The sequence below is a fragment of the Cervus canadensis genome, chromosome X (assembly GCF_019320065.1).
Source record: "Cervus canadensis isolate Bull #8, Minnesota chromosome X, ASM1932006v1, whole genome shotgun sequence".
Taxonomy (NCBI): domain Eukaryota; kingdom Metazoa; phylum Chordata; class Mammalia; order Artiodactyla; family Cervidae; genus Cervus; species Cervus canadensis.
This window is the reverse complement of record NC_057419.1, coordinates 9,944,364-9,970,472: the sequence shown is the minus strand read 5'-3', so window position 1 is coordinate 9,970,472 and position 26,109 is coordinate 9,944,364. Positions and strand designations below refer to the sequence as shown.

At 49.0% G+C, this 26,109-nt stretch overlaps 1 protein-coding gene across 3 annotated transcripts in view; it reads left to right on the top strand.

Annotated features, from left to right (window-relative positions):
• Positions 1–26,109, top strand: part of LOC122434704 (pseudouridine 5'-phosphatase) — a 72,190-nt gene that overhangs the window by 12,098 nt on the left and 33,983 nt on the right. For 2 of the 3 annotated variants that reach the window (XM_043458341.1, XM_043458339.1), the window contains exon 2: positions 16,905–17,123. In XM_043458341.1, coding sequence (XP_043314276.1) covers positions 16,905–17,123 — 219 coding nt within the window. Of the gene's footprint in view, positions 1–14,172; positions 14,198–16,904; positions 17,124–26,109 lie in introns of those variants that run through there. The other variant, XM_043458342.1, reaches the window with a different exon arrangement.

Sequence of the window (26,109 nt, the reverse complement as noted above, 5' to 3'; positions counted from 1 at the left end):
CAGGTGCAGCCGGACAAGCGTGTTCCTCCCAGAAGCCCGAGCCGTAGCTCAGCCCTCATCTGGTTCAGCCAGTCTGAGAGCGACCTGATAAAAGCATGCAAAGTCTGACCCCGAGTGATTTCGGGCCACTTCCACCCCCACCCCCACCCCCCCACCCAGGAGGAACTGTGGCCTGAAGCTGGCAGCCTGGAGCCAACCCGCCCAGTCGGGGAGGCTGCTTGGAGACAGGGCTTTTTGTTGAGACGGCATTTAAGGTCACCATGACAGCCAGGGCGGTCTGGGGGAGAGACGGTCAGGGCCTCGCCTCGCTTGCTGAGCCTCACGGTCTTCCAGAGCAGGCCCACCGGATGCCAGGTGCCCAGGCCAGTTCAGGGAAGGACATACCACTCAGCTGACTCAGTTTCCCTGGGAGCCGGGGGCGGGAAGCCAGTTGCAGTTCAGCTTGCCTCTCGGGACACCGGACTCGTCCTGAGCAGGCCTGTGGGAGGCCTTCCCTGGTGGCTCAGCCGATAAGGAATCCGCGAGTAAAGTGGGAGACCTGGGTTCCATCCCTGGGTCCGGCGGATCCCCTGGAGGAGGGCGTGGCGACCCACTCCAGTATTCCGGCCTGGAGAATCCCATGGATGGGGCAGCCTGACGGGCGACAGTCCACGGGCTCGCAGAGAGTCACACGCGACTCGAGTGTCTGAGCACACCGCCGGGGGCTGTGGGAGCCAGCTGGGTGGCAGTCAGGAAGGGGGCCCCACGTGCAAATGTGCACACGCCGAGGGTGGGGAAGAGCCGTGGCCGCCGTGCAATGAGCCCAGAGGCCTCAGGAAGGGCATCCGGGGCGCAGTCCGCCTCGTGCCAGACCCAGGAACGTAGGCCTCACCTCCTGCCTGCCACCCGGCCCTGCAGGTGCAGGGTGTCAACGCAGGGCAGAGCCCTGGTCGGAGGTGAGCGAGCCCGCGAGGCTGGGACCTGCCTAGGGGCTGTTGCAACCGTTCCGGAGAGTGAGGCAACGCACACGCACTCTTGGTAGGCCCTCGGGGATCCCCGTGGGCCCTGCCGTCTCACCGGACGCGTTCCTGACCTCTGCTCACGTCATCCTGCCTTGGTGTGCACACTGGCGTGTTCAGGAAGGGCCTCAAATAATCCAGGCGGCCAGTTGTCAAGTAACCTGAGCATGTTTTCCCCAGGTGTGAGTGTCACAGGCGGAAGCTAGATGCCCAGCCTCTTGTTCAGCAAACCCGCCCCGCACCTGCCTGGCTGCCGTGTGTCCACCGCCGCCCGCCTGCCTCCTCCTGATCACGGGGAGCTCCGTCCTGGGAGGGCAGGGGGCATTCCTCTGCCCTGGGCAGCAGCTCTGCCTCTCAAGTGCCCACAGGTTCCCCTTCTTACCCCCTGCTCTTACACACACACACACACACACACACAGGTTCCCCTTCTTACCCCCTGCTCTTACACACACACACACACACACACACACACACACACACACACACCGTGTCACGGAGGCGTCATGTTACTGAGGAGGCTTCCCGTGTGCCGAGTTGGCTCCTGGGCTCCTGGACACTGGGTTTTAATGTTCCCCGGTGGCTCAGCCTGCAATGCAGGAGACCTGGGTTTGATTCCTGGGCTGGGAAGATCCCCTGGAGAAGGGAACAGCTACCCAGTCCAGGATTCTGGCCTGAAGAATTCATGGACTATAGTCCATGGGGTTGGCTGGGAGGCTCTAGAGAGACGGGATATATGTTTGCATACGGCTGATTTACATTGTTGTAGGCAGAAACTAACACAGTACTGTAAAGCAGTTATGTATATTTCAATTAAAAAAAAACTATCAACTCTTAAAGTTTCAAAATCATACTTGCCCCTTAAACAGTTTTGCTTATTCTGTTGAGAAATCTGGTAGATATTAACCATCACTATTAAGAGGCTATTGATGATATTTGACTCCGCTTACACGTTTTTTTCATCAGCATAAACACCCTGATGCTTGTGACCCTCCATTTATCTAAGGTCTTCCTGAAAAATTTTTCTTGCTCTGTCATATTTGCTTTGGTGGTTCTTCACTGCCGTGTGGGCTTTTCTCTAGTTGCGGTCAGAGGGCTTCTTCTCACAGAGGCTTCTCTCGTTGTGGAGCAGAGACTCTAGGTGAGCGGGCTTCAGTAGTTGCAGTGGACTGGGTCATTTGCCTTCAGCATGTGGGGTCTACCCAGACCAGGGATCGAACCCTGTCCCCTGTATTGGCTGGCAGATTCTTTACCTCCATACTCCTCAGGAAGTCCCAAATACTTAATTTGTGCTTGTTCTGTTGATAGCTCTGATATTAACCATCACTGGTTAGATGGTTAGATATTAACCATCACTGTTAAGAGGCCGCGATAGTGTTTGACTCTGATTACAGATTTTTTAATCCACTTAACACACCTTTCTGCTTGTGAAGCTCTGTTTTTAAAGCTAGTGTGTTTTATTTCCCGGTTCAGTACTTCCCTTTTCTGAATTAACACACACATCCTTTCTGAATAGCCAGCGATCACTTTAAGACCTAATACATGAAATTTATAAAACGGATGAGCATCAAGTCCACTTAACTTTTCCAGTAGAGTTCCAACAATGTCATCTTTGTGGAAATTATTTGACTGTGCACCGTCTTAGTTGTGACGTGGTGGAGTCTTTAATTGAAGCCCGTGGGATCTTAGTTCCCCAACCAGGGATCAAACCTGGGCCCCCTGCTTTGCGAGCACAGAGTCTTAGCCACTGGACAACAAGGGAAGTCCCCTGATAATATTGTCTTAAATGGCAGGTGAAAATTAGTAATCTCAGTGTGTATTTCAAAGTTTATTTATAGCATTGTTGCCCCAATAGGCCACATTCCATTAGAGTACACAGAAGAAAATGATAAATAATGTGCAAAAAACTTACTCCACATTTACATGTCTGTCAGTGTTTCAGGAGTTCAGAGGTGCCTGCCTGGAAACCCTTTTCCCACCCAGCTGATTAGATTTTTGCATTTCTTGGCATTTATGAGTGTTTTCCACATAAATCCCATAATCTTTGAACCTGACGAGAATTCTGCATTTGTTCAGTAGATTTCCCAGGTCCGTGCAGGTCCCGGGGGCAGGGCCATGAAAACGATATGTGAATGGCTGAAGGATTTCTTTCATGTCCTGTGTCTGACTTGGAGTAACACCGCGTAAGGCTGTATACCCATGGGAGTCAGAAAATGAGCCTTAATTGTGCATCTGAGGAGCCTCTGCCTGTCCCTAGAGGACACCTCTGGGTCCTCGGAGCTCCAGACCAAAAGGCACTTACGTTTGAGAACAGGGTGGGCACTTGTGTCTCCTTGTCTCTCAGAGCCCCTGAGGTGGGGGGACTGGGACTGGTGAGCTCCGCCTCCTGTGGTCTGGACTGGTGAGTTTCTACCTGTGTTGACCGATCTCTGCCTCCTGTGGTCACAAAGGCTGCGCTCTGCTTGGAAAGGGAAGGGACGCTTGACTGCTTTTTTGTCTTTGCAGAAATGCTGGGGTAGAGGTAAATGAAGTCTGAGATGTGGGAACCAATTTTCATTATGTGAGCAGATGTTCTTGAAAAGAATATTGACCCTTATTTCCTGGGGTCCGTCTCTAGTCCCTTCATATAAAGAACAAGACACAGAAAGATATTTTTCATCGGTTGCCCTTGCCTTTGATGAGGAGGGCATGGCAACCCTCTGCAGTATTCTTGCCTAGAGAATGCCATGGACAGAGGAGCCTGGCGGGCCACAGTCCACGGGGTCGCAAAGAGTCAGACATGAGTGAGGTGGCTTAGCACGCACGCCTCATACACACACACACCTTGCCTTTGACAGAAATGCTGCGTAGATGAAGATCAGTAACTCAGAGTTGTGGGCTGCAGTGCGTGCCACCAAAATTCGTATTTTGAATCCCTGACCCCCAGGGCCTCAGAATGGGGCTATACTTGGAGTCCAGGTCTTTCCAAGGTAGGTAGGTAAAATAAGGACATTAGGCTGGATCCTGACCCCTTAGGTGGAGAAGGGACTGGCAGCCCTCTCCAGTGTTCTTGCCTGGAGAATCCCATGGCCGGAGGAGCCTGGCGGGCTACAGTCCCTGGGGTTGCAGGAGTCAGACACGACTGAGTGACTCACACACACAACTTTGACCCCTTAGGACTGGTCCTTGTAAGAAAAGACCAGCACAGAGACACACAGAGGGACAAATGTGGGCGGACACAGGGAGGAGATGGCTGTCTCTACACCCAGGAGAGAGGCCTCAGGAGCAACCAGTGCTCTCCACACCTGGATCTCCGGTTTCCAGCCTCCAGGGCTGCGGGAAAGTAACTTCCTGTTGAAGCCCCCCAGCCTGCGACGCGTTGTCATGGCAGCCGCAGCAAGCGAGTCCCCCTGGAAATGTAAGGTGTTTGGTGCGGGAAGGGGTCGAGGGAGCTGCCCCGGCGTCTGACAGATCTCCCAGGCAGACTGCGGCCAGGGAGGTACCCCGTGGACGCCCAGCGCCGTGCAGTCAGTAGCTGAGACACCAGGATTACTGCCGTATGATTTCCTCCAGCCTTACTCCTGTCATCGCTTCCCAGTTGAGCTGTCTGACAGTTCTCCACCCCAGCCACACCAAAGTGTAAGTCAACGGAAGCGCACATAACAGCTAAAGAAATAACGCCGGTGACACAATGGCTTGTGTGCTTTCAAAGGAGAAGAATTGCCTCCTTTTTTTAACCTCTTTCCATTTCAGTGCTCTTCCTGGATTCCACAGTGCTTTGCATTGTTCTAAATTAAAAGTGCTTTTGGCGCTGCCTCCATACCAATGCATACACCACGGGTGATACAGTCCGTGGGGAATTCAATCCACTGTACCCACAGGAAGGATAAAAATGTAGGGGTAACAGGAGCAGCCGCTGAAGGAAGGTCTTGCAAAGAAGTGGAAGCTGTTCATCTGGGTGGGAAAGGAGGGCTCTAAAAAACTGTGTGTCTCTGGGTTTCAGGGTGAAGTGTTTCAAATGACTCCTGAGCTAGCAGGGGTTGATGGATAGACCCATCTCAACACATGAATTTCAGGGCAACACCTGAAAGAACTCCTGTTCTTCTGCAACTTTTGCTTTTTCAGACCCACTTCCGTGGCAGCCTCCACGTTCTTCTTTTGTTTTTGGCTCCGCCGGATCTTTGTGTCGTGTACAGACTTTCTCCACTTGCAGCGAGCGGGGGCTACTCCCTAGTTGCGGTGTGCGGGCTTCTCATTGCGGTGGCTCCTCTTAAGCAGAGCATATGGGCTCTAGGACAGGCAGCCTTCAGTAGTTCACGACTACAGACCCAGTAGTGGTGGGTCCCCAGTTCTAGAGTGCCGGCTCAGTTGTGGCTCTTGCTGTGTTTCTGCTCATCTGTCTCTTATAAGGACCCTGGCATTGGATTTAGGGCTACCCTCAGCCAGGAGGACCTCATCTCAGACCCTTCACTTCATCACGTCTGCAAAGACTGTGATGTTTCCAGAGAAAAACCAACCCCCTTGTGAGTTTCCAGAATGGTGTTCAGTGCTCTTCGCATGTCACTTCTTCTGGTGCTCATCAGACTCCTCCAGGTGAGGGCAGTGAGGAAGGTGAGGTTGCCTAGGAAGAAACGGAGGGTGGAGGCGAGTGACTCAGGGCTGTGGTCCCCCAGGAGACATCAGTGACCTGGCGAGTGATAGAGGTTTCCCCTGAAAACAGGGGTGTCTTTCCCAGTATTACAGTTCATAACAGGAAGTTGAAACCACCCAGGTGTCCATGGATGGGTGGCTGAATGGATCAGTGGGTGGATGGGTGGACAAGTGGGTGGATGGATGGATTAGTGGGTAGATGGGTGGATAAGTGGGTGGGTGGGTGGATGGATGGATGTATTGATGCATTGATGTGTGTGTGGTTGAATGGCTGAATGGATTAGTGGGTGCATGGGTGGATGGATGGATGGGTGGAAGAGTAGGTGGGTGGATGGATTAGTGGATTTTAGGGTGTGTGTTAGTTGCCTGGATCTGCTGTAACAAAATGCCACAAACTCCCTGGTTTGAAAAACAACCCAGATGCCCTTTCTCATGGTTGTGGGGGTCAGAAGTCCAAGAGCAGTGTTCCTGGGCTGAAGTTGAGGGCTGGTTCCCTCTGTGGGCTCCAGGGCAGAGTCTTGTCATATCCCACATTCCTTCCTTATCTTCAGATCCTTCAGTGCTTCACCTCTAACCATCCTTTTTTTTCTATTACAGACATTTACAGCCATCCACTTCCCTCCAAGCACTGCTTTTGTTATACCCCATACCTTTTGGTGTGTTGCCTTTGTATTCTCCTTCCTCCCAACCCATCTTATAATTCCCTTGTAATTTTACCTTTTCACCACTCACCATTTAGGTGTGTATTTGTTTAACTTCCCCAAAGTTGTGAATTTCCCAGGCTCTGCTTCTGTGAGTGAGATTTCTCATTCTGTTGATCAGGGAGATACTCGGCATGATTTTGATCCTCTGTGAATTTATTGAGCCTTGTTTAGTGGCCTAGCTTATCGTCTTTTCTGGTGAATGCTCCTTTCTGAATGTGAGAAGAATGAATTTTTTTTGTCATGTTTGGGTGGAGCATTTCCATAGTGTCATAAAATTCAGTTGGTTCATGGTATTTAAGTAGTTCAGTTGTATGCAGCAGTAGTTACCTATAGTATTTAACTAGAGTTTTACCTATGGAGTTTTAAGTCCAGTCTTGTGTTCCTTGTGAATTTTCAGTCCAGCTGTTCTGTCCATCGTTGACAATGTGTCATTAAAAGTTCCCAGCTACTGGGGTTGACATGGATTTCTTCCCTCAGTTTGGTCAGTTTTTGTTTTAGGTGTTTGTGACTTTGTTGTAACTTTCTTACATGATTATAGTTGTTGCATCTTCTTCGTTAAATTAGCCCTGGGTCCTTATAAAATGCTTCTGTCGAGCTTTTGTTTGTTTATAGTAGAAACATTTGTCTTAAGTCTGCTTTGTTGGACGTGGCCAGCGTGGCTTTCTTTGGTCACCGTGTGCATTTAATATCTTCATCCTGTTGCTTTCAACCTTTTCGCACTTTTCAACCTTTGGCACATGGTGAAGTGTGTCTTGTAGACAGTATATAATTAGATCATGTGGTTTTTCATTTTTAATCCATTCTGCCAGTCTTTACTTTTTCAGTTCAGTTCAGTCACTCAGTCGCTCAGTTGTGTCCGACTCTTTGCGACCCCATGAACTGCAGCACACCAGGCCTCCCTGTCCATCACCAACTCCTGGAGTCCACCCAAACCCGTGTCCATCGAGTCGATGATGCCATCCAACCATCTCATCCTCTGTTGTCCCCTTCTCCTCCTGCCCTCAATCTTTCCCAGCATCAGGGTCTTTTCCAATGAGTCAGCTCTTCGCATCAGGTATCCAATGTATTGGAGTTTCACCTTCAACATCAGTCCTTCCAGTGAACACCCAGGACTGATGTCCTTTAGGATGGACTGGTTGGATCTCCTTGCAGTCCAAGGGACTCTGAACAGTCTACTCCAACACCACATTTCAAAAGCATCAATTCTTTGGCGCTCAGCTTTCTTTATAGTCTAACTCTCACATCCATACATGACCACTGGAAAAACCATAGCCTTGACTAGACGGACCTTTGTTGGCAAAGTAATGTCTCTGCTTTTTAATATGCTGTCTAGGTTGGTCATAACTTTCCTTCCAAGGAGTAAGCATCTTTTAATTTCATTGCAGCAATCACCATCTGCAGTGATTTTGGAGCCCAGAAACATAAAGTCAGCCACTGTTTCCACTGTTTGCCCATCTATCTGCCATGAAGTGATGGGACTGGATGCCATGATGTTAGTTTTCTGAATGTTGAGCTTTAAGCCAACTTTTTCACTCTCCTCTTTCACTTTCATCAAGAGGCTCTTTAGTTCTTCTTCACTTTCTGCCATAAAGGTGGTGTCATCTGCATGTCTGAGGTTATTGATATTTCTCCTGGCAAACTTGATTCTAGCTTGTGCTTCCTCTAGCCCAGCATTTGTCATGATGTACTCTGCATCTAAGTTAAATAAGCAGGGTGACAATATACAGCCTTGATGTACTCCTTTTCCTATTTGGAACTAGTCTGTTGTTCCATGTCCGGTTCTAACTGTTGCTTCCTGACCTGCGTACAGGTTTCTCAAGAGGTTGGTCAGGTGGTCTGGTATGCCCATCTCTTTCAGAATTTTCCACAGTTTCTTGTAATCCACACAATCAAAGGCTTTGGCATAGTCAATACAGCAGAAATAGATGTTTACATTTAACCTTTTACATATAATGCCACTATTGATAAAAGATTTACATATATGGTTATCTTATTTGTTTTCTCTTTTTTTTTGTCACAAGGCATCAATCTGTGTTTATTAACTCGCATTCTGCTGTAGAGAAGACTTTCCTTCGTCCACATTTATTTTTTTATTGCAGTGTTAGTTCACTGGCAGTATTGTTTCAGATGTACAGCATAGTGATCTGATAATTGTATAGATTGCACTCTGTGTAAAGTTATAAAATATTGTATTTCCTGTGCTGCACTTTACCTTCTTGTAGCTTATTTATTTTACCACTAGTAGTGAACACCTCTCAGTCCCCTTCATCCACCTTGTGTCTCCCCCACCCCTCTCCCCTGTGGTAGAAGTAGTGTGTAGTTCTCTGAACTGTGTGTCTGTTTCTGCTTCATATTAGTTTGAAATCTGGCCGTTTGCAACAACACTGGTGGATGTAGAAGGTAAATCAAAGAAGGACACATCCTGTATGTTTCCATGTATCTGTGGAATCCAAAAAAGAAACAGATCTATGTCTTTTCCTTTCCTTCCCCTTTCCTCCATCACCGTCTTCTATTATGGTAAATAGGTATTTTCTTGTGTACATTTTAGCTGTTTATTTCTCTGACCTTTTTTATTTTTTAGTTATTTCCTTAGTGGTTGCTCTGTGTATTACAGTTACCAACTTATACCATCTAGTGTGCATTAATACCAGTGTAATTTAAATAGTATATGAAAACTTGGCTCCTATGTATCTCCTTTCCTACCCTTCTTTGTGGTGTTATTGTCCTAAAGATGACGTCTTTACACATGATGTATATTGTATCTTTATATATGTTATGTGCCCATCGACACAGATTTGTAATTATAATTTTATGCAGTTGTCGTTTAAATCAGATTGAAAAAATGATCCACAAACAAACAACAAATTTATCTTGTCTTTTAAGTCCCCCAAGGGCAAAAATCACCCTGATTATAAGTCATCACTTTAAGGATTGGAAAAAAAAAAAAAGTGTTATCACATCACCATCTATCAGCTCATTTTAAAGTAACTTTGCATAATTTAGAAACATTGCCAAGGAAATTGTTGAATTGGTGATTGGCTAATGAATCAAGAGTGTAAAACACACTGCATACTTAACTGTTTGCAAATCTTGCCTGCTGATCTTTTCCAAAACAAAAGATACAGTAAAAATTTGCTATGATTCTTGGGTTGAATGCCACCATCAAGTTAAAACTTTGGTCTGATAAGTTCTATTCAAGTATAGAAAATACTGTTGACTGAGCTTCACCGACCTAATGGACGTGAGTTTGAGTAAACTCCGGGAGTTGGTGATGGACAGGGAGGCCTGGCGTGCTGCAGTCCATGGGGTCGTGAAGAGTCGGACACGACTGAGCGACTGAACTGAACTGAACTGAGCAGAGGAATAGATACAAAAACCATGAGTTGACTCTAGTAGTAGTTTCAGTTTGACCTTCTGAGAAGCCTTTCTGGAGAAATCATTGACTGTCGGTTGATTCGCTATCGCTGTTTTTTGTGGGCTGCATGGTTGGGGGGGGGGCGGTCACGTACTCTGAATGTATTCTTACACTGTACCTTCTGAATATACTTTGGTGTGTAAGTTGGTGGTCGGAACCCACACCTGAGCCCGCCATGGGGGCCCAGTCTTTTTCATATGCCGCAAGTCTAAGGATGGCAACATTCCTGAGTCCTCCCCTCTCTTGCCTAGCCGCTGTCCTCAGACCCGCTGTGGCCCCTCACGAAATGATGTGCTGATGGACTTTCTTAAACTTTATTATGTATTATGAGAAAAAGAGAAAATAATTCTTGACTCATACCCACACCTGTTAAAGGAAGTAGTTGAGAGTGCCACTGACCATACTAATGCTAATCAAAAGATTAGCATCAAAAAATGCTAATCAACAGTTTCTCCTGAGAAAAGATCACTCGGTTAAATCATTACCAATCGTCATTTAAAAGAGTTGCGTTTATTGTTACTCCTTCGCAGTTGGAAACTGGCTAGCTTTCAGCCACAAGAAACAGTCCATCAAACCCTTAAATGCTTGTCCTCAAAGCCTCCGAGAGCAAGCAAGCTCCTAATTTGAAGCAAATATTACCGGGCCTCGTCATTTCACGCTTGTTAACTACTCATTTCAGTCTCTTCCATTCCTAAACACAAGGAAGTTGCTGGCTCTTGCAGGCAAGTGCGTCGGTAGAGGTTAAACCGCACAGACTAGACAGGCTTCTCCCGTCTCTTCCGTGTGTGCAGACAACACGCAGTGCCGGCGGCCCCGAGAGGGAACACCAGAGTGTCCCCAGGCGTGGCCACGAGCGCTGTCTGGTGGAGGCAGCCTCTGTGACCTCCCCATCCTGTTTTCTCTCTCTGCGCCCCAGAACGCCCAGCCCCTCTCTCTGTGGCGTCTACTGCGCCATCTGCCACCATTCCAAGGTCTGAGAGGACTTCCTCAACTCCCAGGGCCTTGGGGTCAGCACAGGGCTACGTATCCCTGGGTCTCAGTGGAGAAAAATACCCTGATGCACATACTGCCTTTTCAGTCGCGCGTTCTGCAAAGCCTGCTCTACCTTCCCAGCTGACTCTTCCCTTTGTGGTTTTGGTCAACAAAGTCAGTGAGCTTTTCAGTCGCAGTCACCATTGTTTAGTAAGTCGCTCAGTCGTGTCCGACTCTCTGCGGCCCGTGGACTGCAGCACGCCAGGCTTCCGTGTCCTAAATCATCTCCCGGACTTTGCTCAGACTCATGTCCGTTGAGTCCGCGATGCCATCCGGATGTAGAAGCGGGATTTAGAAAAGGCAGAGTAACCAGAGATCAAATCGCCAACATCTGTTGGGTCATAGAGAAAGCAAGAGAATTCCAGAAACACATCTACTTCTTACTTCATTGAGTATGTTAAAGCATTTGACTGCAATCTCTGAGTTACATATTTAACCTCGCAAGAATGTTTGTGTCTCATTTATGCTGTTTCAGTGCGTCTCACGGAACAGGTACCTGATACACCTCTGTGTATTTATTACTTGGCGGGGAGAGGTGAATGGAGCTAGCTAGGGAGTGGGGGTCCTGCCACCGGCTGGGAACACGCGAGGGTTGGCTTGTGGAGGTCAGGTCGCTGCAAGGAGACAGGGATCACGGGGTTGGGCACACAGGATTCTGTGCCTGTTTCTTAACAAATATTTGTGGAGCTACTCTGATGTGCTGGGAACATGTGATAGATACTTTTGTGAATGGATTCCCAATGGGTACCCCCCCCCTTTTTTTTTTTGTGGAACATTTGGAACAAGGAACTCTCTAACTTCTCAGATCATATGGCCCTTGCCATTGCAGGACCTGTGTGTGAGCTGTGGTGGACGGGAGAAAGCAGAACTCGTAACTGCCTCTTAACACACAGAGGATCCCTAACCTCCTTCCTCTTAACTCACAGAGGATCCCTACCCACCCTCCTGTTAACTCACAGATGATCCCTAACTGCTCTCCTGTTAACTCACAGAGAATCCCTAACTGCCTTCCTCTTAACTCACAGATGATCCCTAACTGCCTTCTTCTTAACTCACAGATGATCCCTAACTGCCTTCTTCTTAATTCATAGATGATCCCTAACTGCCCTCCTCTTAATTCATAGATGATCCCTAACTGCCCTCCTCTTAATTCATAGATGATCCCTAACTGCCCTCCTCTTAATTCATAGATGATCCCTAACTGCCTTCCTCTTAATTCATAGATGATCCCTAACTGCCTTCCCCTTTACTCACAGATGATCCCTAACTGCCTTCTTCTTGATTCATAGATGATCCCTAACTGCCTTCCTCTTAATTCATAGATGATCCCTAACTGCCTTCCTCTTAATTCATAGATGTTCCCTAACTGCCTTCCTCTTAATTCATAGATGATCCCTAGCCTCCCTTCTGTTAACTCCCAGATGATCCCTAACTGCCTTCTTAATTCATAGATGTTCCCTAACTGCCTTCCTGTTAATTCATAGATGATCCCTAACCTCCCTCCTGTTAACTCCCAGGTGATCCCTAACAACCTTCCTCTTGACTCACAGATGATCCCTAACTGCCTTCCTCTTAACTCACAGGTGACCCCTAACCACCTTCTTTTAACTCACAGAGGACCCCTAGCTGCCTTCCTCTTAACTCACAGTTCAGTTCAGTCGCTCAGTCGGGTCTGACTCTTTGTGACCCCATGGACTGCAGCACACCAGGCTTCCCTGTCCATCTCCAACTCCTGGAATTTGCTCAAACTCATGTCCATTAAGTCAGTGATGCCATCCAACCATCTCATCCTCTGTCGTCCCCTTCTCCCACCTTCAGTCTTTCCCAGCATCAGGGTCTTTTCCAAAGAGTCATTTCTTCGAATCAGGTGGTCAAAGTATTGGAGCTTCAGCATCAGTCCTTCAATGAATATTCAGGACTGATTTCCTTTAGGATGGACTGGTTGGATCTCCTTGCTGTTGCCTTCCTGTTAACTCACAGCAGATCCCTAACTGCCTTCCTCTTGACTCCCAGAGGATCCCTAACGTCCCTCTGCAGAGGTGATGCTTCACCCCCTAGGGGCTCCAGCCGGTGAGGCTGGGCCCGGCACTTTGCTCAGGGCTCTGCACAGATTCCCCGCTCAGGTGACACAGACACCCAGTAGGCGTATCCTTGTTCTTGCACCCCCAGCGTACACATAGGTTAGCCGAGGCCCAGCTGGGCCCTGAACACAGGTCCCCAGCTCCCCGCCGCTGGTCAGCCGCAGAGCAGGGCCTCCAACCCAGACTGCCGGCCCCCACCTGAGTCCTCGGGAGCACCCTGGCCTGCGGGCAGAGGCTGCTCCCTGTGGCCCCCATCCCCCTGGCAGAAAACACAGGTCGGGGACGGAGGCCGAGGACATACCTGCTTCCTCCAGGTGTGGTTCGGAGAGGAAGATGGGGTGTGCAGAGAAAGCAGGTCTTACCCTGCACGCTGGTAACTGAGCGTCTGCTTGAGGTGTTTTGCTATAAAACAACGCAAGTCCCGGTCGTCCAACTGAATTATAAGTGGAGAACTACCCTCCCTCCTTCCCGTCTTCATAGGATAAAACACAAACTGATACCGTTCTCAGAGGCCGGGATAAATACGTGTAAATACGTCCTCTGTGATCAGAGCTGGACTCAGTACCGTGCAGTGATGGAACCTCAGCCCCAGACAAAGTGGAGAGCAGCTCCAGGCGTGCTGAGGCCTTTTGTGGTAACAGCTCCATGCCCCTAAAGGTCAGTGCGTGCACATCCCACCAGCTGGGGGCCCAGCCTGCAGCTCGCGAGAGTACACGTGGGATTTTCTAGCACACTGGAGGAGGGGAGCGTCCTGTGTGGCTGTGGCTCGTTGCAAACCACGTGTGAGCTTCCCATGAAAGATAACCCAGGAGCCAGGTGCAGAGCTCGGAGCCTTGGAGGCCGTGTGTGCATGGGACAGCTGGGCACAGCTACTGCACGCTGCTTCCCTTGAGTTATTTTTTCACTTTTATTTTTTAATGATCTTATTTAGTGCTGGCCGTGCTGGGTCTTCCTTGCTCCGTGGGCTCTTCTGTAGTCATGGTGAACACGGGCTGCTCTCTAGTTGTGGTGCTCAGGTTTCTCCTGTCTCTGTTGCAGAGCGCGGGCTCTGGGACCTTGGGCTTCCGTAGTGGGGGCGCACGTGGGTTCAGTACTCAAGGCTCACGGGCCCCAGAGCAGAGGCTCAGGAGTTGTAGCGCACAGGCTGAGTCGTTCCACGGCATACGGGATCCTCTCAGACCAGGGGTCCAACCCGTTCCTCCGGCGTTGGCAGGGGGACTCTACCGCTGAGCCACCAGGAAAAAGACTGACGTCATTGGAGAAATCCCTGATGCTGGGGAAGAGAAGGGGACGACGGTTGATGGTTGGATGGCATCACGGACTCGACGGACATGAGTTTGGGTAAACTCCGGGAGTTGGTGATGGACAGGGAGGCCTGGTGTGCTGCGGTTCATGGGGTCGCAAAGAGTCAGACACGACTGAGCAACTGAACACCACCACCACCAGGGAAGCCCAGTGCTTCCTTTTATTTTAGCTTCTGGGAGAACTTTCCCCTTTGAAGAACTTTCCCCTTTCATTGATTGTACGCTGTCATCCACTGGTGTACTCTTTGCCAGATCTGAGGCGTTTTAGCAATGTGTTGAGATCCTTGCTTATCTCACCGAAGGTTTTCATCTAAATTGTGAAGAAGCGTTAAGTGACTGCACAGTCTTCTACAGATTCATAATCCCACTGTTCTGGTCCTTTTAAGTGAAAAGCACCAGCTTTAAAGAAACACCGTGTCACGCGTTTTAAAAGAATATAGCTCTTTTCCGTCTTTGGAATTTGTCTTTTCTCATGCTCATTTCTTCTTCCTCCTGTGCTTGGCTCATGGCAAGTCCCGAGCGGTGCTCCGCGCCCAACCTCTGCTGTTTTTCTTGGCACTCTGCGTGCTTTCCAGACCCAGCGATCGTTCCTCACTCGTTCGGTGCCTGCGATGTCTCGTCTGTCTCTCTCTACCAGCTGCTGGAAGAAAAGTGTTCACAGGAAGAAAGTAGAGTATACACAGGCTGCCTGCCAGGCCCTGCCTCTCCACGCCTGCAGAGCCCTCCCGGTCCTGGGGGAAGCAGGATGTGAGCAAGCATTCGATACGGACTCCTCATTGTCCCCCTGAGGCGTGGGCCAGCCCTGCCCTCTCTGCTGGGACTTCTTCAGGGAGAGGACAGGCAGGGGGGGCTCTGGAAGAAATCTGAGCCTCTCAGGTTATGATGCAAACACTGGCTTCCTCCGCCAAGGAGCCCAGGAAGAATTAAGTCTCACCTTCTTTTGTCCCAGAAAGGAAACCACAGCAGGGATCTGTCACCCAACCCCTGGGTCATGCCTGAGCAAGGGCAGGCAGGTGTGTACCAGGATGGAGGGCTGAGAGCTGCTTGGTAAGTGTCAGTGATAGTTGCTCAGTTGTGCCCGACTCATTGCAGCCCCATGGACTGCGACCCACCAGGCTCCTCTGTCCTGAGATTTTCCAGGCAGAGATACTTGAGTGGGTCGCCATTTCCTTCTCCAGGGGAATCTTCCCAACCGAGGGATCGAACCCAGGTCTCCTGCATTGCAGGTGGATTCTTTACCGACTGAGCTACAAGGGATCTGCTTGTGTGTCTCTTACGGTGCCCCCCATCCCTCACCGTCTCCCCAAATCCAGCCCATGGTAGAAAAGTGAGGACCTAGATAGTTAAAGCATTGAAGATGAGTTTGTACTTGATATGCAGCAATATGTGGTTTCGCCTTCAAAAGCAGAGGAGAAAGCAAAGCCCTTCTCTGCTGCTGCTCCTTGTCCAAGGCTAGGTCCTGCCGCCATGTGGCCAAGTGTCCAGGGCCCCTTCCTAGGAAGCGGGCTGCAGGCAGGGAGGACCAACCAGAGCATAGCAGGTGAGGAAGGGCGGGTCAGCTGCCTGGAGATGCTGATGAGGGCTGGGGGAGAGGGGGTGGTCTCCTGGGACCGAGCCCTTTGACACAAAGTGTAGAAATCAAGTTACCTTGCAAGGAAACCCTGCTGCTGCACGATCGCTGGTGGTGGGTGGTGGAAATGGAGAACACGGGACTTGTGCCTTCTTCCTGGGAGCTGCGGGCGGGAGTCTGTGCTCACATGGGAGGGTCCTTCAGAGCCGCACGTGCGTCCACACGCTCCCGCCGGGAGGGATTCCAGGGGGCGCAGAGCACTCCGACGGTCCCTCGCGGTGGAGGCCCTGCACGCAGACTGCAGCATGCACACTCGGGGTGCTCCATCAGGACGCCAAGTCTCGGTAGTGGTCAGGCTCAGTGGAACGTGCCTGTCAACGGAAAAGACACTTGAACCATGACGCAGACATTTCTGGGCTTCCCTGGTGGGTCAGCGGTTAAGAATCCGCCTGCAGTGTGGGAGACGAAGGTTCGATCCCTGGGTCTGGAGGGTCCCCTGGAGGAGGAAATGGCAACCCACTCCAGTATTCTTTTTTTGGTTGTTGTTTTCCTAAATAATTTATTTTTGTCTGTACCGGCTCTTCCTCACTGTGTAGGCTTTTCTCTAGTTGCGGAGAGCGGGGCCTACTGTGTAGATGCGGTGTGTGGGCTCTATCTTCCGGGGCACAGGCTCCAGAGCACGCAGGCTTCAGTAGTTACGGCACAGGGCTCCGTAGTTACAGCTCCCGGGCTCTGCAGCCCAGTCTCCGTCAGGGCTTTAGTGGCTCCGAGGCAGGTGGGAATCTTCCCCAGTCGGGGCTCGAACCCATGTCCCCCACATTGGCAGGCGTATTCTTTCACCACTGAGCCGCCAGGGAGGCCCCCACTCCAGGATTCTTGCCTGGAGAATCCCACAGACAGAGGGGCCTGGCGGGCTGCGGTCCGTGGGAGCGCGGTATTGGATGCAACTGCGCCCAGACAGCCTTCCTTTCCCTCCCACCCTGTAAGGTTCCAGAGCAGCAGAGGGCAGGCCGCCAGGGCACCGTGTGGTCCTCCGATCCCACCAGCGTCCCCTGCACATCCACAGGCCGCCCCGCCCCCCACCCCGCCAGAGCTGTCTGCCCGGAACGCGGGCTCTGCGCGCTGTGAACACATCCCTCAACGCCGCTGTGTCTCTGCCCCCTCGTCTCCGCAGATACCGAGCGGCTCTACTCGGTCGTCTTTGAGGACATCTGTGGGCGCTATGGGAAGAAGTACAGCTGGGACGTGAAGTCGCTGGTGATGGGCAAGAAGGCGCTGGAGGCGGCCCAGCTGATCAGAGACACGCTGCAGCTCCCGATGTCCGCGGAGGAGCTGGTGGAGGTGAGCCAGGCCAAGCTGAAGGAGGTCTTCCCTACAGCCGCGCTCATGCCAGGTGAGGTCTCCGGAGCGCGCTCGGGGCTCTGAGCGGCCGCTCTCAGCCTGCAGCCGGGCGCGCTATCGTTCTCCTCTGCCCTGATAACCTCTCGGAAGATCCCCTTCCCAGTAAGGCTCCGAGGGACTCGTTAGCGACTTTGGAGGATGCTGGCACGTGCTGTGGGCTTTCGCGGGTGGCCCAGTGGAAGGGAACCTGCCCGTCGGTGCAGCGAACTTAGGTTCAGTTCCGGGCAGGGAAGATCCCCTGGAGGAGGCTTGGCCACCCACACCAGTGTTCTTGCCTGGAAAATTCCACAGACAGAGGAGCCTGGCGGGCCACAGTTCAGGGGCTCACAAAAGAGCTGGATGTGACTCAGTGACTAAGCAGTAACAGCATCATGTGCTTGTCATTTTTAAGCTTTCTTAACATACATTCTTCTCTCGCATTCCTGAGGTCTGAAAACATTTGCATTTTGTTTGTCTCAGTGTGACCTAGAGATCACATTCCTGAGAGAATTGCTTCCCAGTTTCAAATAGGTGGACTTTGCTTTTCACAATCAGATAGCGAATTCATGTTTCACCAGCTATGCAAACTTGAGCATGTCGATGATAGGCAAGCAGCTAAATCTCCCTAAATAAGTTTAAAAAAAAAAACTTAAGAGTTAAAGGTGTAATTCAGTTCTAACATGTCTGTTTGTGTGGCCTTTACTTGTTTTCCTTTGAGAGGAAAGATGACTTTTCTCCCCTGGGGCTTGTTAGCTGAAGATGGAACAACAGAACTGCCTGCTATTTCTTACTATAAGTGAGAAGGTCAAGAATGTTCTAGGTTACAGGGACAAAAATGGCATAAAAATGGAGTGTTATTTTAAGATTCTTCTAAGAAGAAAGGTGAATTCCTCAGTCTTTAGAATCCCTGGTGCTCAGGGAGAAAAAAGTTTATAGTCACAGCAGTAATTTTGGATTCAAAATGGTGTTAACATGAGTCATAGTCATTTTTGAAACATGTGTAATTATCTACGTTTATACATATATCCAGAGGGGCAGATTGAATATCCCCTGGAACGAGTGAATTTCCTGGAAAGGGCCCTGCTATTACTGCTGCGTGGTGTTATAAAGAAACCGTGTGGGCTGTTCTTGGATCACACACACACACACACACACACACACACACACACCCCTGTACATTACACATGCATACACATGAATGCCACACACATGTTACACACACGCAAATATTCGTCACACACAAACACGTCACATGTATGTCACACATATACACATGTATGTCACAGAGATACACACACGCACACACACGTACCTCAGCATATGAGCACAAACACCATGATACACACTCCCTTCACCAGCTGCCTTTCTGGGCCGTTTGCACACGTTGGAATGCTAACAAGCGTTAATGATGGAAGCACGGCTATTAATCAGTGTCACAGGAAGCACTTAGCTAAAAGTTTACCAGCAACGGCATCCATCTCTCTCCACCTTGTACCTCGCGGAGCTGGAACTGTGTCCCCAGTAAACCCTAACTTCCATCCCTTCCTCTGTCTCTCTCTCCGGCTCCGGGGACCTACCCTTCTGCTTTCTGTCTCTGTGAATTTGAACTACTCTCGGTATCTCACATGGCACTAGTGTTAAACAGCCCACCTACCAGTGCAGGAGACGCGGGTTCAGTCGGTGGGTCAGGAAGATCCCCTGGAGAAGGGAACAGCAAACCCACTCCAGGATTCTTGCCTGGGGAACCCCATGCACAGAGGAGCCTGGCGGGCTACAGCCCATGGGGTCACACAGGGTCAGACCTCACTGAGCGAGCACGCACACACAGGTGTCTCACACAGTATTTGTCCTTTTGTGACTGACCTCGAGGTTCATCAGTGCTTTGATTTCACATGTTGTAGCATGTGACAGGATTCTCTGCCTTTGAAGACAGAATCATACTCTGTTGTATGGATGGGCCTCACTTAGCTTATCTCTTCATCTGTCAGTGAATACTTGGGTTGCTTCTGCCTCTTGGCTACTGTGAAAACCACTGCTGTGAACATGTGTATACAAATACCTCTTTAAGACCTTGCTTTTATTTATTTTTTGGGGGGGTACAGTCCCAGAAGTGCAATTATCAAATGATAAGGTGATTCTCTTTAGTGTTTTGAGGGTCCCCCCGACTGTCTTGTATATTGGCTGTGTCGTTTTATTCTGCCTCCAGCAGTCCACCAGGGTTCAAGTTTCTCCACATTCTCACCAACTCTGGTTAGTTTCTCTCTCTTTTTGATAGTAAACGTCCTAATGTGTGTGAAGCCATTATCTCTTGGTTTTGAATTTCTTGAATAATTGATGACATAGAGCGTTGTTTCCTGCTGTTAGCCATTTGTGTGTCTTCTTTGGAGAAATGTTTATTCAAGTCCTTTGCCCATTTTTTGATAGTTTTTTTTTTTTTTCTTGTTGAGTCCTAGGAATTCTTCATATAATAAATTCTAGATACCACTTATCAGCTAGGTGGTTTGTAGGTATTTCCTCCCGTTTCAAAGGTTGCTTCTTCACTGTGTTGAGTGTGTCCCTTGGTATCCAGAACTTTTTAAGTTTGATGTACTCCCATTGACTATTCCTGCTCTTGCTTGTGTTTTTAGTATCATATCCAAGAGTTAAAAAAAAATTCCTGTGTCGTAATGCTTTCTTTCTGTTTTCTTTTAGGAATTTTGTAGTTTTAGCTCTTACCTTTAGGCCTTTAATCCATATTATATTAACTTTTGTATATGGTAGAAGGGTCCAGCTTTATTCTTTCCATTTGGATATCCATGTTCCCAAACACACTTTCTTGAAGAGACTTTCCTTTTCTCTGTTGAGTAGTCTTGGGCGCCTTGTTGAAAGGTCACCTGGGCATTATACCTGTGAAGAGTTATTTCCAGGCTCTCTATTCGATTCCATTGGTCTATATGTCTGTCTTTATGTCAGCACCAGACTGTTTTAATTACCATACCTTTGTAATGTGTTTTGAAACCTGGAAGTGTGAGATTCTCCAAGTTTGTTCTTCTTTTCCAAGATAGTTTATGTCTATTCAGGTTCCACTGAGAGTCCATATAAATGTTGGCATTGATTTCTGTATTTCAACAAAAAGTGCCGTTGGGATTTTGGTATGGATTCCTCTGAATCTGTAGACCACTTTGTGTACTATGGGCACAATAAAAGTTAGATCTTCTGGCCCATGGATATGGGATGTCTTTCCAATTTATGTCTTCTGTCGTTTATTCTACCAGTATTTTGTAGTTTCAGCATTAGAGGTCTTTCACCTTCTTTTATTTCTCTTTGACATAGTTGTAAGTGGATTTGTTCAAATGTTCTTTTCAGATTTTTCATTGTTCGTGTGTAGAAATGCGACTGGCTTTTGTATGCTGATTTTTATCACCTGCAGTTTTGCTGAAGTTTATTAATAGCACTAGTAGTCTTATGTATATGTGTGGAATCTTTAGAGTTTTCTACCTTTAAGACCATTTCACGTGCAAACAGATGACTTCACTTCTTCCTTTCCGGTGTGGATGTCTTTTGTTTCTTTTCCTTGCCTCGTTGCTCTGGCTAGGACTTACAGAGCTGTGTGAAATAAACGCGACAAGAGAAAGCATTGTTTTCTTGTTTACGATCGCAGAGAAAGCTTTCAGCCTTTTAACACTGAGTATGATGTTAGCTATGGAATTTTCATATATGGCTTTTATTATGTCGAGGTCCTTTTCTTTTATTCCTAGTTTGAGTGTTTATATCATGAAAGGGTGTTGAGTTTTTTCCAAATGCTTTTTCTGCATCAGCTGAGACGATCCTTTGGGTTTTGTTCTTCATTTTGTTAATGTGGCGTCTCGCGTTGATTTTTTTTTTGTATGTTGAACCATCCTTAAGACTCCAGGAATAAATCCCTCTTCTTCACGGTGTAGAAGGATCCTCTTAACATGCTATTCAAATAAGTTTGCTAGTATCTTGTTGAGTGTGTTTGCCTCAGTTTCTGTCGTTTCTTTGTTTGGCTTTGGTGCCCTGGTAATGCTGGCCTGAGAGGATGAGTTTGAGAGTGTATCGTCCTCTTTTAATTGTGGGGAAGAGTTTGAGTACTATTTGTGCTAATTCTTTACAGTCTGGTGGAGTTCTCTGGTGAATCCATTTGGTCCCGTTTTCCTTGTTGGACGGCTTCTGATGACTGAATTAATCTCCGTAATACTTAGAGGTTTGAACAGACTTTGTTTTTGCTTTGATCTCGATAGCTTGTATATTTCTAGCAATTCATCTGTTTCTTTCAGGCTATTCACTGTGTTTGCTTACAGGTTTTCACATTATTCTCTTTGAATCCCTTTTATTTTTGTGCCATTGGTTTTAATGTACTCGCTTTCATTTCTACTTGTATTTATGAGTCTGGTTTTGTGTTTTTTTTTTCCCTCACTAATCCAGCTAAGTCTATATCATTCATATTTGACATGGAGTCTCTTTCATTAACATACAAAGCACCCTTGATGGTTTAGGCACACAAATATCCTCTTCTTTTTCTACCCAAGCCTTTCCAAGTGGTTTTCCTTCCAGAATTTTGGTGTTTTTTTCTAAGATATGCCTGAGACATGGTGGTAGTGGTTTAGGCGCTGAGTTGTATCTGACTCTTGGAGAGCCCCATGGCTTATAACCCACAGCTTATAACCAGGCTCCTCTGTCAATGGGCCTTCCCAGGCAAGAACCCTGAAGTGGGTTGCCATTTCCTTCTCCAGGGGATCTTCCCAACCCCGGGGTCCAATCCATGTCTCCTGCTCAGCAGGCAGATTCTTCCCTGCGAAGCCACCAGGGAAACCCATACTTGAGATATATTCTACTACAGTTCCAAGAAAATGATGTCTTATGCAGCTAGCCTGGTAGTCTGGCCGGAATGCCAACAAGTCTATATCATGAAGGCTGCTTGGTGATCCAGTCCATGTAGTATCCTCTTCTTCTCTTTCCCAGTGACCAGGTATCATTTAAATGATACCCAATCCTGTAATCACTGAAGAGAACTGAGCCCCAAAACCAGCTCCAGCACAGAAATGAGGCAAGAACTTGTTCTTCCTAGACAGTTCAGTCCTGCTGAAGTTGCCCGGAAGACTCTTCTTTGTCTCTGCATGTATCACATGCCAGTCACAGACACAGGAAGGACAGAGCTCTAGTTTCTACTCAGAAAGACATGCTGCACCCCCGAGTTCCCATCTATGCCACCTTCCCCCCATCACCTCTTTCACGTGATCCAAAGCTGAGTTCCACCACAGAGCTGACCTCCCTACCATGGAGTCCGGGGAGTGGTGACCATAGCCAGAAAAAGTGCCCACTGCCCTCTCTGCAGATCCAGGTGTCCCTCTTGTCCTCTTTGTCCGCTTTGATTTCGTCATGCAGCTGAGGAAGGTGGAGTTGGGGCCCTTGACTTCCGTTTCTTTTCCTTCTGCAGGTGTTTACTGGTGGGGCATTTTCGGCTGGGTCAAGGCACCTTGAGCCCATGAGAGAAAGGAGCCTGTCTGTAGAGAGGGTGTTATTATGAATTCTGTATCCTTCATTTTGGAGGATGAAATGGCAGCCCACTCCAGCATCCTTGCCTGGAGAATCCCCACAGACAGGCGGGCTGCAGTCCATGGGGTCGCAGAGTCGGACGCGACTGAGCGACTAACACAGACGTCCTTCATTCTGATGCCGCAGCTCTGCCTTCAGGTGAGCGCTGTGGCCCAGCTGGTCCTTAGTGCGGAAGCGAGGGCAGGTTGCCAGGGAAACAGGCCCCACCATAGTGATGCGGGAGGGCTGCCTGGCCCGTCACCAGGGTGACCGGCTCCCCTAATTGTGAGGTGGGCATGGCTCTGCCTGGGTCCCGCCTCACCGAGGGTCGGGCTGGCCCGTGCGGCTTGGAGGCCAGGCACGGGTGACTTGATTACCTTCTCATGAGCTGTGGACACCTTTCTTTCTTTATTTTTTTTTTTTTTAATTTATTTTTTTGTCATACATTGATATGAATCAGCCATAGATTTTCTTTAAAATGGGCCGTGTGTACTGCCCCGTGACATGGACCCCTCGGGAGCGCAGGTCCACCTCCACCTTGGAGTGTTGCCTGTGTGTCGCCCGTGGGGACAGGTCCAAGGTGGAGATGAGTCTGACCCGAACTGGTCCTTGCTGGGGCTTGGAAGTACTTTTTTTTTTAAACTTTTTATTTTATATTGAGGTATAGAAGATTAACAATATTATGACAGTTTCACGTGGACAGTGAAGGCACTCAGCCATACATGTGCATGTATCCATTCTCCCCCAAACTCCCCTCCCATCCAGGCTGCTACATGACATTGACCAGTGTTCCCTGTGCTGGACAGCAGGTCCTTGCTGGTTCTCCATGATAAACACAACAGTGTGCCCATGTCCATCCCAGACTCCCTGACTATCCCTTCCCCCATCTTTCCCCCCTGGTGACTGAAAGGTTATTACAGAGTATTGAGCAGAATTCCCTGTGCTGGACAGCAGGTCCTTGCTGGTTCTCCATGTTAAATACAGCAGTGTGTCCGTGTCCATCCTAAACTTCCTAACTATCCCTTCCTGCCATCAGGACAGAAGTACTTCGTTCAGTATGTCCTGTAAGCATTTACCACATCCCTTAGTGATGAAATATAGAATGTAAGTCAGCCAAGGGTCTAATTATTTTCTGAGAATAGACATCTTAACTGTGGCAAAAGTTTTTGACAAAAAGAAATACTGAAATGTATCTGGTTTTACATAGGAAAAATTTTGACACGAATGTAAGGAAACTGTCAGAACAGTGTTCCCCATGAAGGGTGCTGGTAACCTCCGGTGTATTTTCTTTTTAATTATTGTTTTTTAGTTTTAAAAATTACCTCTTTAGTTTTGGCTACGCTAGGTCTTCGTTGCTGTGAATGGGCTTTGTCTAGCGGAGGCGAGCCTAGGCTACTGATTTTGATGCGTGAGATTCTTACTGCGGTGGCTTCTCTTGTTGATAAGCACGAGCTCTAGGCCATAGCTGTCTCACAGCCTGTGGGGTCTTTTCTTCCTAGCCAGGGCTAGAACCTATGACCCCTGCACTGGGAGGTGGGTTTGTAACCCCTGGAGCACCAGGAAAGTTCACCTCCACTGTCTTGTGGAGCAGATAGCTTCCGTCACAGGTTCTTGGAGATACATGACGGGAATGTGTTTGGGCATCATTTAAGCAGGAGAAAGTTGGTTTGGAAAGCCAGTAAATAAAGTCGGTGGTTTTTAATGGTGTGAAGTCCCCGAGAAGGTCTCCTGTTGCCATGGCTCTCTGCTCTTCCTGCTCTTTTTCCCTGGGGGTGGGGGTGTGGGGGGATTTCCCACGGAAAAGCCCAGGACGTGACTCTAGGGCCTCTGGAGGAGACTGGGACAAGGCCCCGCCCAGGACTGCTGGCCCGTGTACACTGCCCTGTGATACGGGCCCCTCAGGAGCATGGGTCCACCTCCACCGTGGAGTGTTGCCTGGGTGTTGCCCGTGGGGACAGGTCCCAGGTGGAGACAGGTCTGACCTGGGCAGGTCCTTGCCGGGTCTTGGAAGTTACTCACGCCAGGACAGGCTCGGAAGTCACTCACGCTCCTCTCCGGGAGCGCCCTAAAGACTACAACGCAGCCACCCAGCAGGCAGCATTTTCCCTGGGGGCCGCCCTGGGCCCAGTCCACCCAAGCCCCTTTCTCCTTGGCCAGGCACCCGAGCCTCATGTCTGTTTCCACCCGTCTGCCTTTCGCTTTTCTGTTTTGTTCTTCATTTGTCTTGCGCCTTCAGTCCCCCATGGCCGTCAGCTGGCATGACCATCTCCCGCCAGCGCACTTTGTGAATATGCCTTCCACCATCCTGGCAAGAAGGCACTCACTTTCTCAGGGTCGCTCTGTAACTTCCCCCTTCCTTTACTTAATCGTTATGTGCACCTGCTGCTGAGCGGGTGCTCAGGGAGACGCAAAAGAAAGGTCTCCTTCTCCAAGCAGTCCATAATCAAGGTAGGACACACGCATCTCAGTTCAGTTCAGTCACTCAGTCGTGTCTGACTCTTTGCGACCCTGTGGACTGCAGCACTCCAGGCCTCCCTGTGCATCACCATCTCCCGGAGCTTGCTCAAACTCATGTCCATTGAGTCGTAGAGTTGACTAAAATGTCTTCATCTTTTTTTTCTTATACATAAATAAATTTCAGTTCTTATCAGGTCAGTTCAGTCGCTCAGTCGTGTCTGACTTCTTGTTAAAACCACGCACCTTATAGTCTGTGGGATTCTCCAGGCCGGAATATTGGAGTGGGTAGCCGTGGGAATCTTCCCAACCCAGGGATGGAACCCAGGTCTCCCGCATTGCAGGAGGATTCTTTACCAGCTGAGCCCCCAGGGAGGCCCCATTACTTACTGTTGAACAGGGATTCCCAGGTGGTGCTAGTGGTAAAGAACCTTCCTGCCAGGTTCAATCCCTGGGTGGGGAAGATCGCCTGGAGAAGGAAATGGCAGCCCACTCCAGTATTCTTGCCTGCAGCATCCCACGGACAGAGGAGCCTGGTGGGCTACAGTCCCTGGGGCTGCAAAGAGTCACATACAACTGAATTGGCTTAGCACGCACACACTGTTTAGCCATTCAGGGTGCCTCCCTCCAGACCATTTCTTAGGATACCTCTGTGATGCATACGTACACACTCACACACACACATCCCTTAAAGGAATAAAAAAAAATAAATTTCACCACCATCCAAAGCAAGTAAACACGTGATGCACAGAATGAAAATCCTGAAATATTTAAATTACATTGCTTGGCCGTTTTCATAGGAAGTGACAGGTGTTAAGGCAGTGAGAGCTTTTTTTTTTGGCTTGTATATGAGGTGAGTCTCCTTTAAGAGCCTGAGGAGTGTCAGGGTCTAGCTGAGAGCCAAGTCCTCCGTGTGTTCTCACATGTGCCTGCGTGTCAGCCTCGGGTCATCTTAGCACAAGAACTGTACAGGCGATGCTCTGCATTCCTGCGAGGTGTGAGTGACCCGC